Source organism: Erinaceus europaeus, chromosome 12 (assembly GCF_950295315.1).
Source record: "Erinaceus europaeus chromosome 12, mEriEur2.1, whole genome shotgun sequence".
NCBI lineage: Eukaryota > Metazoa > Chordata > Mammalia > Eulipotyphla > Erinaceidae > Erinaceus > Erinaceus europaeus.
This window is the reverse complement of record NC_080173.1, coordinates 31,484,277-31,501,769: the sequence shown is the minus strand read 5'-3', so window position 1 is coordinate 31,501,769 and position 17,493 is coordinate 31,484,277. Positions and strand designations below refer to the sequence as shown.

The 17,493-nt window shown below is 38.8% G+C and overlaps 1 protein-coding gene and 1 long non-coding RNA gene across 12 annotated transcripts in view; one reads left to right on the top strand and one right to left on the bottom strand.

Moving 5' to 3' along the window:
• CFAP20DC (CFAP20 domain containing) overlaps positions 1-9,185 on the bottom strand; it is a 307,663-nt gene extending 298,478 nt beyond the window's left edge. For 10 of the 11 annotated variants that reach the window (XM_060203000.1, XM_060203002.1, XM_060203004.1 and 7 more), the window contains exons 1-3: positions 8,807-9,089; positions 6,402-6,491; positions 3,869-3,962 (exon numbers count right to left, since the gene is read on the bottom strand). In XM_060203000.1, the coding sequence (XP_060058983.1) occupies positions 3,869-3,962; positions 6,402-6,491; positions 8,807-8,827 (205 nt within the window). In that variant the 5' untranslated portion in view covers positions 8,828-9,089. Of the gene's footprint in view, positions 1-3,868; positions 3,963-6,401; positions 6,492-8,806; positions 9,090-9,109 lie in introns of those variants that run through there. The other variant, XM_060203003.1, reaches the window with a different exon arrangement.
• LOC132541871 (uncharacterized) overlaps positions 1-17,493 on the top strand; it is a 300,702-nt gene that overhangs the window by 134,140 nt on the left and 149,069 nt on the right. The window lies entirely within an intron of this gene.

Below are 17,493 nucleotides of genomic sequence, written 5' to 3'. Positions count from 1 at the left end.
GATAGAGAATGGGAAAGCTACCATGGGAGGGGGTGGGTTATGGGGATTGGGTGGTGGGAATTGTGTGGAGTTGTACCCCTCCTACCTTATGCTTTTGTTCACTAATCCTTTCTTAAATAAAAAATTTTTAAAAAAAAAGTGCTTTTGAGTTCTGATGGAGATAAGGTCAGTGGAGAAGTAGCTTACATTTGAAAGTATCCTTATGGTGGCCCCGGAGACTATTTAGTAGTAGAGTATAGGACTTGTAAGTATGAGGTCTGCATCAATCCCAAGAACCACAAAACACTCTAACCCCAGGCCTAGGTCCTCCTCTACCATTATGCACCAGGATCGGAAAGCCACCCCAAACTCAGAGTCCTCTACTTTGGTGCAATATACCAAACCTAGTCCAAATTCTACTTTGTGTTTCCCCTCTCTGCTCATATTTCTCTATTTCTGTGTGAATGAGATCATCTTATATTCATCCTTCTCTCTCTGGATCATCTCATTTAACATGATAAGGAGGAATTTCAAAGCCATGAGACTGTTATCAATAACCACAGGACTAGATGCAGAAAGAAAGCCAAGGACTGAGTGCAACATCAAACTTGGTTGGGGATGAAAGGAAGTACCATGAAAGGGGTCAAAGAAGGAGGACTAGTGACACAGGAAGATGATTAGGAGTGTGGAGTACTCAAAGGATAGTAAAGAAGATATTTTAAGGGTGTCAACTTTGCTAAATGGTGCTGCTAGGCTATGTAAAACAAGGGCTGAGAACTGAACAATGGATTCAGGAATACAGAGGTCACTAATGATCTTGACTAGAATACTTTTAGTAGAGTGGTGAGATCAGGATTTTAAAGGTGTAAACTGAGGACAGCATAGAGATTTTTTTTTTTTTTTTGAGAAGGACAAAGTGGGGGCAAAGAAAGGCTTGGGGGGTGGGAGTAATCTCATAAAGACCTTATCCACAGAGTAGCTGAAAGTTAGATCAATACAGGCTTAAGGGATGACAATGCCAAGAGACATTCTATTGAATTTAGTTGTCACAGAAAGAGAAAAGAAAAGAGTGATTTCAAACAGGAAGCCCCAGGAAGACCATGCAGAGGATGGATGTTCATGTGTGAAATAATTTGCTTCTTCTATGAGAGAAGTGATATAATGCGTTCTGGAGTGAAGAGAAGCATGCATCTATCTACCTGGGGACTGGAGCGAGAGAGTAATTGTTACGCAAAAGAGTTTCATGCCTGAGCTTCTAAGGCCCCAGGTTCTATCCCCAGTACCACCATAAACCAGAATACAGCAGCGTTCTGTATTTCTCTCTGTGTCTTTGTCTCTGTATCTCATTCTCCTTAAAAACAAAAAAATGTAAATAAAATGTTTTCATTTTTTTTAATTCTTTATTGGAGGATTACTAGTTTACAGTTGACAGTAAAATATAATAGCTTGTACATGAATAACATTTCTCAGTTTTCCACATAACAATTCAACCCCCACTAGGTCCTCCTCTGCCTTCATGTTCCAGAACCTGAACCCTCCTTCCCACCCCAGAGTCTTTACTTTGATGCAGCAGAACAAAAAATAATGTTTTTAATTATCTGGCTAGCTAAATATTTACTTAAGTCTTGTCATCAAGGTAAACTGATTTCAAAAGAAAGTACACCTAAATTCCTATAATTTCTTAATGTGTTACGTTTAACAAACATTTAATACCAACTATATATTATCACCAAGTTAAGGGAACAAAATAGATCACATAAGGTTCCTGACTGAGAGAAGAACATAAACATAAACTGATGTTTAATTTCACACTTTCCTTTATTTGATAAGGTGCTAAGTGGGGGGGGGGGGAAGAAAATTCTCTGACATATTTAGAAATTCTCAAAGCCAGACCTTTCACCTTCTGCAATCCATAATGATCCTGGGTCCATACTTCCAGAGTGATAAAGAAAAGAAAAGTTTCCAATGAAGGGGACAGGATGAAGAACACTGGTGGTGGAAGTTGTGTGGAATTGTACACCTCTTATCCTACGGTCTTGTCAATCATTATTAAATCAAAAAAAGAAAAGAAAGGAAAGGAAGGAAGAGAGGAAGGAAGGAAGGAAGGAAGGAAAGAAGAAAGAAAGAAAGAAAAAAGACAGCTGCAGGCCTGCTTCTCCACTCATAAAGCAAGCCCCCTACAGGTGAGGAGCTGGGACTTGAACATGTCCTTGTACATGATAATGTGTGTGTTCAACAGGATATTCCATGCCCCAGTCCCCTAATAATTAATCTTAAAGGCTACCTTAGTACAAGGCAGACTCTGTTTCAGTTGTTACAGTGTTATACATGGTACAGAGAAGCCAGATTAGAGTTTAATAATCATGCATTGTATAAGAAGTACATTAAAAGACTCTATTTTTTCCATGGAAACAACCATCTTCTCATTTCAAAAACAATTAGAATATATTTAATTAGTTTTATTTCTAAACATAAAGTCTTACATAAAAATACAAAGAAGGCAATTGTCTTTAATCATTGGTACTCTGGCAGAAGAAGAATCTTTATCAGGTCCAAATGAAAATGGTAAGTAAAAATGATTTGGCTTTTTCAATAATGTTACATATATGTGCAGAGATACTAAGGTCATAATACAGAAGTGAAGGCCAACACGGAAAAGACAAGAACAAAACTAAAGAATACTGGCTAAGAATAAAAGCATATTCCTAGAAATGAAATGTATTGCACAAAGTCAGTTATCTTAAAAGAGAAAAAAAAAAATGGGAGTGAAGAAGGTAGGATTTCTGGCTTTTGTAATTGTTTCTCCTATGGACACAGGCATTGGCAGGTCCATAACCCCAGCTTGTTTCTATCTTTCTCTAGTAGAGGAGGGATTGGGAGACATGAAGTTTAGGGACACATTGGTGAGATCATCTACCAGGGAAGATGGTCTCTCTTTCTTTCTTTCTGTATCTCTCCCTTTCTCTCACCATTTACTTAGAAAAAAAGAAAGAGACAAGAGAATAATAAAATTTAACCAGGAGTGGTAGAATCATGGAAGTAAGAAGCCTGTGTAAAGTTCTGAGAAAATAAATAAATAAGAACTGTGGGGGGGGAATTATAATCTTTAATGTAGCAAATAAAAATATTTTGATCATTTTCACTATGTCTTCTTTTAAAGGATCAATTTCTTATTTTACTTTAGAAAGAAAAACTGGCAAATCTCTTTTAAGCAAATTATGTCCCATCTACATTCTCTATAGTTTGGGCCTGTGCCAGGTTTCTTTTGTTCTAATTGCAGACATCCTAAATTCTAAAATAAATAAACATTGAAATCTACTCTTTTGAAGGAAGAATTGCCTTTTGAACTCATGACTCACTATTGTTAAATACACAATCCACATGCCAATAACTGTACTGTAAATTATTAAAATACATTAAGATGATTAATAAACAAAATAATTAAATATAATAAAAATATATCACCTTAATTATTGCCTACTAAATAATCTTTTTGACTACAAAAACTAGTCAGTAGGGAGTCTAGTGGTAGTGCAGTGGGTTAAGCACAAGTGTCATGAAGTGCAAGGACCAGCTTAAGGATCCCAGTTCAAGCCCCGGCTCCCTACCTATCACTTTACAGATGGTGAAGCAGGCCTGCAGGTGTCTCTCTTTCTCTCCCCCTCTCTGTCTTCCCTTCCTCTCTCCATTATTCTCTGTCCTATCCAACAATGATAATATCAATAATAACAACAATAATAACTACAACAATGAAAAACAAAGGCAACAAAAAGGAAAATAAATAAATTAAAAAAAACTAGTCAGTAAAACTTACATGACTATGGATAAGACTCAAAAGTGTAACTTCAAGCATCAAATGTTAAGCTTCAGTATCAAAGATATTACTTACGAATTTGCTTATTCTCCTTTGGTAACTGAATTTTGTTGGTTTGGCTGCTGCCTTCCAGGACAAACACAAAACTTTTAACTTCTTTGTCAAATTCCTATAGAAGAAAAATAAAATCAGTGATCATTAGAACATACTCTATTTGGCTTTCAGTTATAAAAAAAAAAAAAATGAAGCGGCCAGCACACAGGAAGAACATCCTCTATGCTAACAATCTAAAGTAGATTCAGACTTTAGTGAGACTCTGCCTCAGAGTTGCTGATAACCAGAAAACAGAAGCCACACTAAGCTAAATGGGCAAATGCTCTATTATGTCAAGATAGACCTTCAACTTCAGGGATTTTCAAATTATTGATTCAGTGTTCCCAGAGTTGTTACCCTTTCTCTCTTTTAATCTGTGCTTTTCTAATAGTATAGGCTGAATATTCAAACAATTTTGTGTTACAGTACAATGAACCATTTAATCTATGTTGTATCCAGTGGAAGCTCCTTAGTTTCAGGCCATTATTCATACAGAATCAATCATTGCTTTATTTGACTAGTACTCTAACTTAAAACCCCATACATCATTGTTTAATACCAGTGGAAATTAAAGAGTTGCAATTATGGCTACCTAAAAAACTGTGGTAGGAGAAATGAAAACAAAGCAAACAAACCTGGCAGCAAAGGAAGGGTGAGCAAAGTCACAATCTTCAAATATGAAGACTTCTTTTCCACATTAAAATATTTCATATATTCTCTCACTCTTCATTTTTATATATATTAACAAATGCACAACAGTTTATAAGAATTAAGTATAAGCAATATTATATTATATTCATCATAATATCATCTGTGTATTTAAAATGAAAATACACAGACTTCACATATTATATATTCCACCTATAATGCAAGTTGGGCATATACAAAATACCGTAAGAGATTACCAAAATCTTTAAAATGGCCCTTAAGTGTCAGGTCCATTTTCCAGTTTTTCAAAACTCTTCTCTCCCTGTTTCTCACTTCCTGCATCCATAGTAGCCATAATAGCCTTCTTGAAATTTCTTAAAACTTCCAGTTTATAATACTGAGAAAATAGCAACATCAGTGTAACAGACTTTGAGTCCTGACTCTCTGAGGTTCCAGGTTCAGCTCCTGGAATCACTGTAAGACTTTAAATGCTCTGTTAAAAAAAAAAATAGTGATAATGATGATGATGATGATTATGATGAAATTCTAAGTTCTCAGCTAACTTTTTGCAGCAATGTTTTCTTCACCACCCCAAATTGGTTCCTAGGTAGTATGGAGAAATCTAATGTCATTTCCTCAGGGAAGCTTTCCTTAATCTCCCTGCTATATAACTTCATAGTTTGGTATATATCTCATTCATATAAAAGATATATATCACTTACCCTATCCCTGCTTTAATTTATCATCTTCAAGATGGACATAAAGGTTCCTATCTCACAAATATATATATATATGTGAACACATACATACATATATACATAAGAAAAGTGTTTAGGAGGCCAGGTGGTGGTGCACCTGGTTAGGCATACACATTACAGTGCACAAGGACCCAGTTTCAAGCCCCTGGGTCCTACCTGCAGAGGGGAAGCTTTGCAAGTGGTGAAGCAATGCTGCAGGTCTCTCTCTCGGTCTCTCTCTCTCTCTCTTTTTCCCTCTCTCTATCTCCCCCTTCCCTCTCAATTTCTCACTTACTCTAATAAATAAATAAAGAGTATTAAAAAAAAAAAAGTTTAACAGTATGCTGAGAACAAAGTAAGACCTCAACAGCAACATTAAAAAAAAAAAAAAGTTTTTCCTAAAACACAATCCCTAGAATGGTATATTCTCTTGATTCTACAAGAGAAGAAAAGACAGAGAAAAAAAGCTAGAGATAAAACTGACCTTGGTTAGGCAGACATAATGAAAGGACAAGGAGCAAGGACACTGAAGGTCTTGATACAAAGTGTCTGCATGTCTGAACCATATGGATTCGGACTGGATCAAAAAGAATTGAAGACAAAGAAAATATGTAAAGAAACGAAACATAGTGGGAAAGTATGATAAATTAATGGTCTCAGTTAAGTTAAAGAACAAATTTAGGATGAATAAATGAACAAGTAGACTTGAAAATTGACGACTGAAGTTAGAGCAAGGTGCTTCAATATTTCAACTAGTAACATCTGAGGCCTTGTTGTCTATGGTCATAAGGTACAGGGTATGACAATGGGAATGCTTGAAGAAGAACAGAATGGGTCACTTGGGATAGAAAAAAAAAATCAAGAAACTAAAAAAGTCCAGTTAGAAAAATTTCTGAAAGTAACTTATAATGATGGTAGGATTTACCTTACAGTTGAGGCTCAGGGGAAGTGTGCCAAAGTCTTCAAATAGTGAGAAATGATCCCTGGGATGGCTGCAGCCAACAATGTCAGAAAAGGGTTTGGGAGTGAATGAACAAGAAAAACAATCTTGAAATCTGATCAAGCTCTTTTGATAACCTTCACTCACATTTCTTTCCATAATGTATATGGCTCTAAACTTTAACACTTACTTTCCAAATCACAGATGGACTGCCAAGGATTTTCCATTTTGCTCCAGGATTTTTCCCCTGAGCACTAAAGATTTCAACAAATGCGCCTCCCTAGAAGACAAAAGTGAAGTATTTAAATTAAAGTGGAAAGCAGGGCCAAGAGAAAAATCCTATCTACCATATGTTGGTCTACAACCGTCATGCCAGGCATTGGTGGGTTAAGTAGAGCAAGAAAGAAACATGATCCCTGTTATCATTCCTGCTTTACACCAAGACTGTATAAACCATAAACATTCTGATTCGGGTCACCTTGGATTAACGGTTTTGTGATTTTATTTTTAAAGCATGATAAACATTAAAGGCATTTAAATATATAAACAAACCATATAAGCTTTCAGAGTGGGGTTCCTCTATTTGAGCTCTATACGTCATGCTTACAAAACATTCTAGTCAGTCTATAGAAAAGAAAAAAAAAAAAAACCTCGACTTTCAAGTCAGGTTAGCAAATTCTGATCATTTTCTCTGGTTACAAGCCTTTTAGACATATTAATCTGAACTCCAACTCCAGCTTCAACATTTGCTAACTATATAGCCTTGGAGTTACTTAACATCTTGAGTCTTTATCTGTAAAATGGATTACTGGGCTACATAGAATAGTAAACATAAAACATCAAGCATAACACCATGTACAAACAAGGGCTTAGTAGCAACAGTGATAATCATTGAAACTATGGGAAAATCGAATAGTTTAAAACTGGATAATAAAAAAACAGTAGGAGTTTATTTTTTGCATTCCTACAAAGCCTTTTAATACATTGGATACTTGTTTATTTGGAAAGCTTTTAAAGCTATACAAAAAAAAAAAAATGGAGAATCATAGCCATAGACTACATGTTCCCATTATAATCTCAAAAAAGAACAAGGATATGCTTATATAAAAACACTAAGCACATTACTGAATACCCATAAGCTTTACTTATAAAAGAAAGGAACTGAACAAGATTGTTTTCTCTGAGGGAGAGTTTAGTGTAAGAAAATGAGCTGAAAATTGCATAAGGTTTTCTATTATGGGCAGTCTGAATTATAAGCCAGGAATATGTGAATAAATCTGTCTCATTTCCATAAAGAATTTCCAGCTTTTAAATTTTTTCTTAGTCATATAGACATTTTTGCTTCTGAATTTCACCTAATCACTTGCAGTTATGATATTCAATTTCTTCTTCCCTAGGTAGCATTACATGCAATTCTTGTGTGGGCCAGAATTACCGTAACTTCTAGGGTTGGGTTATATTTCAATATTAATTACACATTCATGGCAGCTTTTTCTAAAGAAATTTCTTCTACCTCATGAGATAGAAAACGTTTTTGCTCCTCATGTCTTTCTGTTTTCCAAGTTTCTCATAGGCACACGTTTTAAAAAATTAACTATATTAAGTGAGAAAAACGCTCTAAAATTGTTCTACACCTGTAATGTTATCAAATGGGCCATAGAAAGGAAACCATAGAATAAATACTATGAGGACTCACACAGAGTGGCAAGTAATTTGTGGGAAAGATGGAAGAAACCAAGAGGCAAAGTAGAAAACAGGAACTGTTCTGGTACAGCAGGACTAGAGGGGAGACAGTATATATACAATAATGTAAGGTCAAGTAGAAGTGGGGAAGAGAAGGCAGGAGACCAGGGCCAAGATAACTCAAGTATTAATCGAGATGCCAAAGAATATAAGCAAAGTGGTCCAGGCGTAGAGAAATTGAAGATGAATGAGGAAGACCGAAAAGAAATTCCCCCGTAAATTATGTATCTTTAAACTTTTAGTATCAAAATCAACCAGTTGACAGGGACATTGCTGCAAAGTTGATATCTACAGAACTTGAGATTCAGTTTGGGGGCTTGGGTCAGGAAATCTGCGTTTTCTACAAGTACCCAAAGGGATCCTACAAAAGCCCAGAGTTTGAAAATACCAGGCCTCCGAACTAAAATAAAATAAACAAAAGCATTGCCCAAGTATTTATTTCTTGCTTTAACCCAATTCAAGAGTTCATTCATTCACTTAGAATGGCTTCTAAGCTACAAGTGTGCATCAAACGGAGAGCACCCAATACACTTGTAAAAACTTCAGATTTGTGGATTCTGCCCTGAAGACTAATTCGGGAGTTCGGTTGGGATTTCAGATCTGCATCTGAATCAGGATCTCGGGCAATGCATACTCTCCCATTCCAGAGTCAAGGGCTGGAAAAGTATTGATCTTGAGATCCAACAATACCCACACCACAAGCTCAGACTTTAGATCTAGCTTGCTTCTTTCCAACCTTTCTGGGTTCAGCCCACTCATCCACTGATTCCTTTTTACACAGAAAAAGACCCTGTTACGCGAGAGGGTGTGAGGAGCTTTGTCCTCACCCTGAACGCGAGCTTTTCGGGTTACCTGGTACTCATTTTTGAACATTCCCGCCGGGGAACCAGGGCTCGCGGGGCACTGAGCTCGGGGCTTCCAGGAGGAGCGGGCCCTGTCAGCCGGAAGTCGGCGGGCGCGGGGACCCCGGGGGCGGGGAGGGACTTGGCGCTCGCCACCCACTGCTTTGGCTCTTCTCAGCCCTAGTCAGCTGTACCAGGTTCCCAGGACCCACATCCTCGCGGCCCCGCCTCCGGGGAGCCTGGGCCTAGGAGGGCTCAGCTTGCGGGGCGGGCTCCAGACGGCCTCTGGGAAGTGATTGTGTGCGTAACCTACGTGACGAAGCGCCAGCCGCGGAGCTACGGACAACCGCCCGCTCACACGGGAAAGGTGGCCCGACCTCCCTAGGCCGCCCCGCCCTCGAATCCAATCAGAAAAGGGCGGAGCCTAGCGGCGCCAAAGTTCTAGAGGCTCCCATTGGTTCGCAGCCTGGAGCCTGCGCATTGGGCTGTGTGGGGGGGAGGGGGGACTTCGCTCCCTATAGCCCAGAGACAACGAAGTAACGGTGACGTCGATGTTGTTCAGGCAACCGCGGGGTTTTCGGCCAATGACCTGTGGCCCACGCTCTGCCTAATAGGTGAGCCACATCTGAGCCACATCTGCCTCAGCCAGGTGCCCACTTTTCCAAAGCATCTGTCGCGTCCTCTTGCACTCTTGCTTGTAGCTATTGCTCTGAGGGAAAAAGGTGTCACAGGATCCACTCTTGGCCTTTGGTGTCCGAGATCCCCAGCGTGACTTTGATGAGGACCAGTAGGTTTGCAAGTCCCCATCACTGCTTCAGAACGCCCCCTTCCCCTTGCCCCAAAGAGTGCCGCTACCCCAAATGACAGTGGTTGGGCACAAGGGATCATGAGCAAGAACCCAACCCGCCCCACATGCAGGGGTCAGAGGTTCCATGAATAATGAAGCAGAGCTGCAGGTGTCTCACTGTCTCTTTCTCTCCGACCTGCTCAGTTTCTGTCTCTAGCCAATAAATGACTAAAATTAAAAGCCAAGAGTATTTGTTTAAATGTAAGTAAATGTATAGTTGGATCAGGCGCCCTCAAGTTTGATCTTCAGCTACTTCAAGTTTCTCTCTCAGAACTGTACTTTCATGGTGGTTACTTTTATATGTCTGTCAGTCAGTCTGTCTGTCTTTTCTTCTCTCTTTAACTACCAGGGTTATCGCTGAGTCTAGATGCTTTTATTGCTCCACTGCACCTGGCACCATCTTTTCTTTCTTTTTCTATCCTCTTATAGGAGTTGGGAAGCATTTTTTTTTCTGCCAGGGTCCATTTGGATACCTATAATATTATTTATGGGTCATACAAAACTATCAACTTAAAAGTTAGCTCTTAATGTTGCTATGAAAAAGTCTCCTAGATTTATTTATTGATTTTAATGAGAGTGATATAAAGAGAAAGATATAGAGACCAGGGCACTGTTCAGTTCTGGCTTATGGTGGTGCTGGGAACTGAACCCGTGACCTCGGAGCCTCAGGCATGGAAGCCTCTTGTAGAATTAATATGCTATCGCCTCAGCCAAATTTAATTGAATTTCAAGTCTTGCCTGCAATTGCCTAAGAAGAGACATATCAGATGATGTCTCAGGCCATGCAGAATATTCCCTGCCCCTGTGATAGAAGGTGAGAGACAGGGCAAGAGTGACAGAGAAGGAGAGACACTGCTCCACCATTCATGATGCTTCCCGTTGCAAATGCTATCATGTTGTGTCAAGGGCTCAAGCGCAGAGTTTGGTATATGATGATTGAGGACTGAGTCAACCACCTTCTGGCCCCATCTGTTTTTTTTTTGTTGTTGTTGTTTGTTTGTTTTCACTGTGGCTCAGAATCACTTGCCCAAGTTCCATCAAAAAAATGATGGAACTCATTTGGGGCTTTAGTTTGATGCTGTATACAGAATTAGTCTTGGATTATTAATCATCAATGACCATTCATAGAGCCCTTATGATAGGCTATGCGATTCACAGGTTCACAACCTCTTGGAATCTGCTCCTTATCAAAGCTAAGAAGAGCAGATAGGGAGCAAACATTCTGGAACTTACTAAGTCTAGTGTTTTATGTTGTAAGTTGCAATGTATAGATACTGCAGTATCTAGAATTCAGACCTGTAGATTTCTATCCCTGTTTTAGCTCAACAACAGTTGTGGGCAAGAATCTGTACTGAATGCTTTTGGAATTATATGCAACTGAAATATTTCTTACAATATGTGTTAATCAGGGCCTTTTTTTTTTATTGTCACTAGGGTTATCACTGGGGCTCAGTACCTGCATGATAAATCTACCACTCCCAGTAACACACTTTTTTTTCTTTATTACTTTTTTGGATAGAAATAAGGGGCATTTTAAGTGTATCCATTTAGATAATTGCTAGCAATATAATGTATTAGAGATACAATGATAAGTATGATAAAAACAAAATATATAGGGCAGAGGGTAGGTAGCATAATGGTTATGCAAAGAGACTCTCATGCCTGAGGCTCCAAAGTCCCAGGTTCAATCCCCCGCACCACCATAAGCCAGAGCTGAACAGTGCTCTGGTTAAAAAATAATAATAATAATAATATATATATATATATATATACATATATATATATATATTTCCCAGATTCATGGAGCTTATATATGTTCATGCAGTAAGGCAATAAATAAAACTCAGAACTTGTGATAAGTGCCATGGATTTAGTGATAGCAATGAAAGAGTATTTTAGTTTCTTATGCCTGTTATATCAAATCACAAACTGATTGGGATAGAACAACAGTAACCTGGAAGTTGGGTGGTAGCACTGTGGGTTAAGCACACATGGCGCAAAATGTAAGGGCCGGCTTAAGGATCCCGGTCCAGCCCACCCCCCTCCCCTACTTGCAGGGGAGTCGCTTCATAAGCGGTGAAGCAAGCCTGCAGGTATTATATATATATATATATAACAACAGTAACCTTAGAACCAGGTGTTAAGTCTTCTGGTAGAGTGCACATATTACCATGTGTGAGGACCTGGGTTCAAGTCCTACCAGTCCTCACCTTCAAGAGGGAAGCTTCAGCAGTAGCAGAGGAGTGCTACATATGTATGTCTCTGTTTTCTCTATTTTTCTGTCCCTCTCTCTAACTTTCCCTGCCCATACCACTCCAACACACATGTCTCTCCTCCTCTACCAAAAAAGAAAGAAAAAAATTTGGGTGCCAAGAACAATAGTGGAGTCACTCAGGCACAAAGCCCCAGTGATACCCTGGTTGTTGGGGATCCAGTGTATTTCCAACACCTGGTGGAAAACAAAACAAACTAACAAAAAAAAACAAGAAAAAAACAAAATAGAAGAAAAGAAATTATTTTCTCACAGCACCAGAAGCCAGAAGTCCAAATGGAAGGTATCAGTGTGTGACAATTTTTTTTTTTTTTGTAGGCTGCAGTTTTACAATTTTACCTGCCTCTTCCTTGTTCATTTGTCTTCTCTTCTGTATGCCATGTGTAAGGATAGTTGTGATGACATTAGGAAACCATTTGCATATTTCACAGTAGTCTCCTTATTGTAAAGTCCCTGAATTAATCACATTTACCAAATAAAGAATTATTCATACAGTCTATAGGAGAGATATTTTAGATATCTTTGGGCATGTGATATACTATAATACATGGCAGTTTGCTTTTTTTTTTTTTTTTTGGTCACTGAGAAACACACACACACACATACACATACACTATAGATATCATGATTCTAAAGTTTGCCCTAGTGCTGTGGAGATTCTGGATTTGAACCTAGGTCATATGCATGGCAAAACAGATATAAGCTATCTTACCAACCCCAAAGCAATTTTTGATAAGTGGTAAGAGAAGCAAAAAATATATATATCAGATTATAAGAGGAATCTACTGAGCCTCTAAGTCTCTAAACAATATACCTGCATCTCTGAAAGCCTGATCTCATACCAGAGCTAGTAAGAAATATAACTCTGTTATATGTCCTCTTTCTTTTACCCCTTGTTATCTGAATTAATTAATTGATTAAGATATGTGCTGCCTATTATCAGCTATTTGAAGATTAATTCCATGACGGGGAGGAGTTTTTTCCATGCTTATTAGCATGGAGCCTCCCTTTGTGCATGGAATGACCTACTAACTCTCTTTTAATAAATATTGTTTAGAAAGTGTGCTGAGATGTCATTCCAATGACTAGTTTATAAAAGGAATATCATTCCTTCTTATTTGTTTCTTAATTATTCTTTCCCTTCTTATTTATTCTCTCTATTTCAGTGGTTACCCATTTATCCCTTCTGTCTTCATTCATTCTTTTTTTAAAAATTTTTTATTTAAGAAAGGTTTAATGAACAAAAACATAAGGTAGGAGGGGTACAACTCCTGTCTTCATTCATTCTATAGAGTTTAGTTCAGGAAAACTTTTGTTAGGAACACCTTCTTTGACCTCCCTAATTTGATCAGATATCTCATTAATAGATTATCATAGTAAATTGGCATTATTGAAGTCTAATGTGTGTTTGTAATATTGAATATCTCAATGGGACTATAAATTTTGAGAAATCAAGACTATGGGGACAACCTGTTGTCCCACCCAGTTGAGTGCACTTCACTGGCTACCATGAATAAGTACCTGTATTCAAGCCCCTGGTAACCCACCTGCATGGGGGAAGGCTCATGGGCAGTGAAACAGGGCTGCAGGTGTCACTCTTCCTCGCTCTCTCTATATCTCCTTCTACCCTCTCAATTTCTATCTTATCAAATAAAAAGAAAAAAAAGATAAAAGAAAAATGACAGCCACATGGAACAGTGGATTCATCATGCAGGTATTCAGCCCAGCAATAACCCTGGTGAGGAAAAAAAGAGAGAGAAGGAAGGAGGGAGGGAGGAAGGAAGGGAAAAAGGAAGGAAGGAAGGAAGGAAGGAAGGAAGGAAGGAAGGAAGGAAGGAAAAAAAGCCTATGGGGGGCTGGGTGGTGGTGCACCTGGTTGGGCACACATGTTACAATGCACAAGGGCCTGGGTTCAAGCCCCCAGTCCCCACCTGCAGGGGGAAAGCTTTGCGAGTGGTGAAGCAATGCTGCAGGTATTTCTCTATCTCTCTCCCTATCATTCCCTTCCTTCTTGATTTCTGGCTGCCTCTATTCAATAAATAAAGATAATTCAATTTTTTTAAAAAACTATGTTTTTATTACCCTGGATTCATAGTAGTAAATTTACTTGTTAAACTCTGTACCTGGTTTAGCAAAATAGTAATTAAATAAATTTGTGAATGAGAGGATACTGTGAAGTATCAATGTTTATTTTAAAGGTAGACTTTTAGTAGACTTTGGTATTGAGAAAACAAAAATGAATACATTGAAAACAAAGTAGGTGAAATTTAATTAATAAACTTATTGATGAGAAATCTAGTTAAAGAGTTGAAATTGTTAATCACAATGGATTGTTACTCAAAGATTTTTTTTAATCACTTGTTCCTTCAATTGATAGCTGGAAGAAGAAACCAGAAGATAGCTTTACCTGGTGTCTGTCTTGCCATACCAGAGGTTCATAGTTCAAGCTCAGGTGCAGGAGCACCACAGCACTAGGGTAAGCTCCACAGGTGGGAAAGCATTATCATGGTGTATCACCCTTTTCATTTTCCTCTAATAAAAATGAGAAACAGAATTCTGCCCAGGAGTGGTAGAATCTTACATGCCCAAGTCCTTGGCAGTGCTAAAGCTAAAGTAAACCTGAAGATTTTTCACTTACAGAGAACAGGAAATGCTTATGTGTGGGGTCTCAAGTTTCTCAGCATGTCATATGTCAGAGCTGGGTGGTTCTTCAGTTCCACTGCTCTCTTTCAAATAAAAAAAAAAAAACCTTAAAAAGTAAAGCTTGAAAAAAAATAATATTTACTTTAATCACCTTATTTCCTTGGGAGAAAGCAATTTCTGAAGATCTAGTTGTCCAAGGGTTAGGTCATTTTCAAACCTGCCTAACTTCTAATGAGCTCAGAAAACTGAGTTGGATTTTCATTATCAAGTATAATACAGGGCCTGCCCAGGCAATGGCTAGTTCTAAAGACTGCCCAACTCAGATCAGAGTTGCTTTGTCACCAGTGAACAGATAAAACAGAAATAAAACCTTAGATTCTGACAATAGAATATTACAAGAGGGGAAAGGAGTAGGGTGATAGAATGCACAGAAGGGGGTCTATTATGTAGTGGTGTGTAGTAACTGGATGCTTAGTGTTAAGTATGGTGTGGTGTATGTATTTGTTCAGCTATGTTGCTAAAGCGTATTACTATACTATAAACCAGTATTACCTCAAAAAAGGAAAAAAAATGCCTAGGGTGAGAACTACCATTAACACTTGGCAGTGGTCACTATAAAGTAAAATAAGGATGCGCGTTACCTTTGCAATGTAAGCTGTAAACCAGAGATAGGAAAACATCTGCTTTTATAATACCAAATGCACTTATTTGACTTGGATGAATGCAAGTTATGATCAAAAACATACAGTTTGTTTTGGCTTCAAGATTAGTTGCCAGAATTCAGCCCCCACACCTCCCAAAAAGAAAGAAAGGAAGAAAGAAACAAGAAAAGAAAATGTCAGGAAATTGTGAGGATGTGATTGAGCTTGACAGGGCTTTCCTGTTAGTCTCTCTCTCTACCGAGAAGTTGAGCAAGGAGGGACAGTAGTAACCCCAAAGGTGTGCCTCGTCCTATCAAATTCCCTGCCTCACAAAGCACCCACATTCCTGATACTATGGCCATTAGATAAAAAGAAAGGGGGAGATGTCGGACATTAAGCCAGCTCCCCCTGCTCCACCATGCATTCCTGATATTATGGCCTATTTACATAGTCATTGGTTTGCATGAAAGATCCCCTCCCATTCCATTCCTTTGATCTATCTTTAAGACCCTCCCTTCCTGCAGGGTAATGTTAGTCCCACCAGTTAAAACACTCACAACAGTTGCTAAGGAAGTTTCTACCTTCCCAGCCTGCTTTTGCCTTTCTCCACCTCCTTTCCTAGCCATTTCCATTTCTGATTTGCCACTTCCAATTTTATCCTATAAAAGCATTTTCTCTCTGATCAATAAAGACATTGCATTACCGCTTTGCCACCAGTTCATGACTCTCTCTCCTGCATCCCTGAGTGAGTAGCAGTCCAGGCTGGCTCCAGTCAAGTTCTCTCCAACCCAGAGAGCAGGCGCCCTGGAAGAGGCAACCCCATGCTTGCCTGGCAAGAAAAGTCAGACTGTATAAACAAATATTCTCTAATCAAAGTTATTTACATGCACTAGAAAAGACAGTGAAGGTGTTGACTGGTTGCAAACCTGGTTGAGTGCATGTATTACAATGTGCAAGGACTCAGGCTCGAGCCCTCGGTCCCCACCTGCAGGGGGAAGGCTTTGCGCGTGGTGAAGCAGTTCTACAGGTGTCTTTCTGTCTCTCTCCCTATGACCTGCTTCTCTCTTGATTTCTGGCTGTGTCCAATAAATAAAAAAGATTTTTAAAAAATTTTTAAAAGAGTGTATGTCTTCTTTAAAGAGTATGTGCTATGGATAATTCTTTTTTAAAGTGTCATTTATTTGATATGATAGAGATAAATTGAGAGAGGATAGGGAGTTAGAGAGGGAGAGATTAAGAGAGCAGCAGTGTTGGAAAAATGGGTTGAAACATGTAGAAGAATGAAACTGAACCACTATATTTCACCAAATAAAAAAGTAAATTCCAAGTGGATCAAGGACTTGGATGTTAGACCACAAACTATCAGATACTTGGAGTAAAATATTGGCAAAACTCTTTTCCACATAAATTTTAAAGACATCATCAATGAAATGAATCCAATTACAAAGAAGACTAAGGCAAGTATAAACCTATGGGACTACATCAAATTAAAAAGCCTCTACACAGCAAAAGAAACCCAAACCAAGAGACCCCTCACAGAATGGGAGAAGATCTTTACATGCCATACATCAGACAAGAGTTTAATAACCAAAATATATAAATAGCTTGCCAAACTCAACAACAAGAAAACAATACCAGACTTCCCTGGACAGACAACCCACCAATGTGTCCTAGAGCTCTGCTTCCCCAGAGCCCTTCCCCACTAGGGAAAGAGAGACACAGGCTGGGAGTATGGATCCACCTAACACCCATGTTCAGCGGGGAAGCAATTACAGAAGCCAGACCTTCAACCTTTTGCATCCCACAATGACCTTGGGTCCATACTCCCAAAGGGTTAAAGAATACTAAAGCTATCAGAGGAGGGGATGGGATACAGAGTTCTGGTGGTGGGAATTGTGTGAAGTTTTACCACTCTTATCCTATGGTTTAGGCAATGTTTCCTTTTTATAAATAAAAAATTTTTTTAAAAATGTGGTGACACAGTATGCCGACGATGATGGATGGAAGTCCTGACACAATGCTCTGACATCAGCCTTGGCAAAAGAGCATGCAGTGATCTGTGTAGGCACATGGTGACTTGTGGGTGGATCCAGTCTGTGCTGGTGTACAAAGCATTGTGGGTGGGCTGGATAGACTTAAAAGTACAGCCAGTAGGACGTAGCTCTCTCTCTTTGGCTGCTGCTTCTTCTCCTGGTCAGAAGCATCTCGGTGGAGGTGCACCAGGTTCCACAATGGCTACTTCTCTTGGGAACTGAACACATGTGACTTGACTAGCAGATAAACTTTTAGACTCC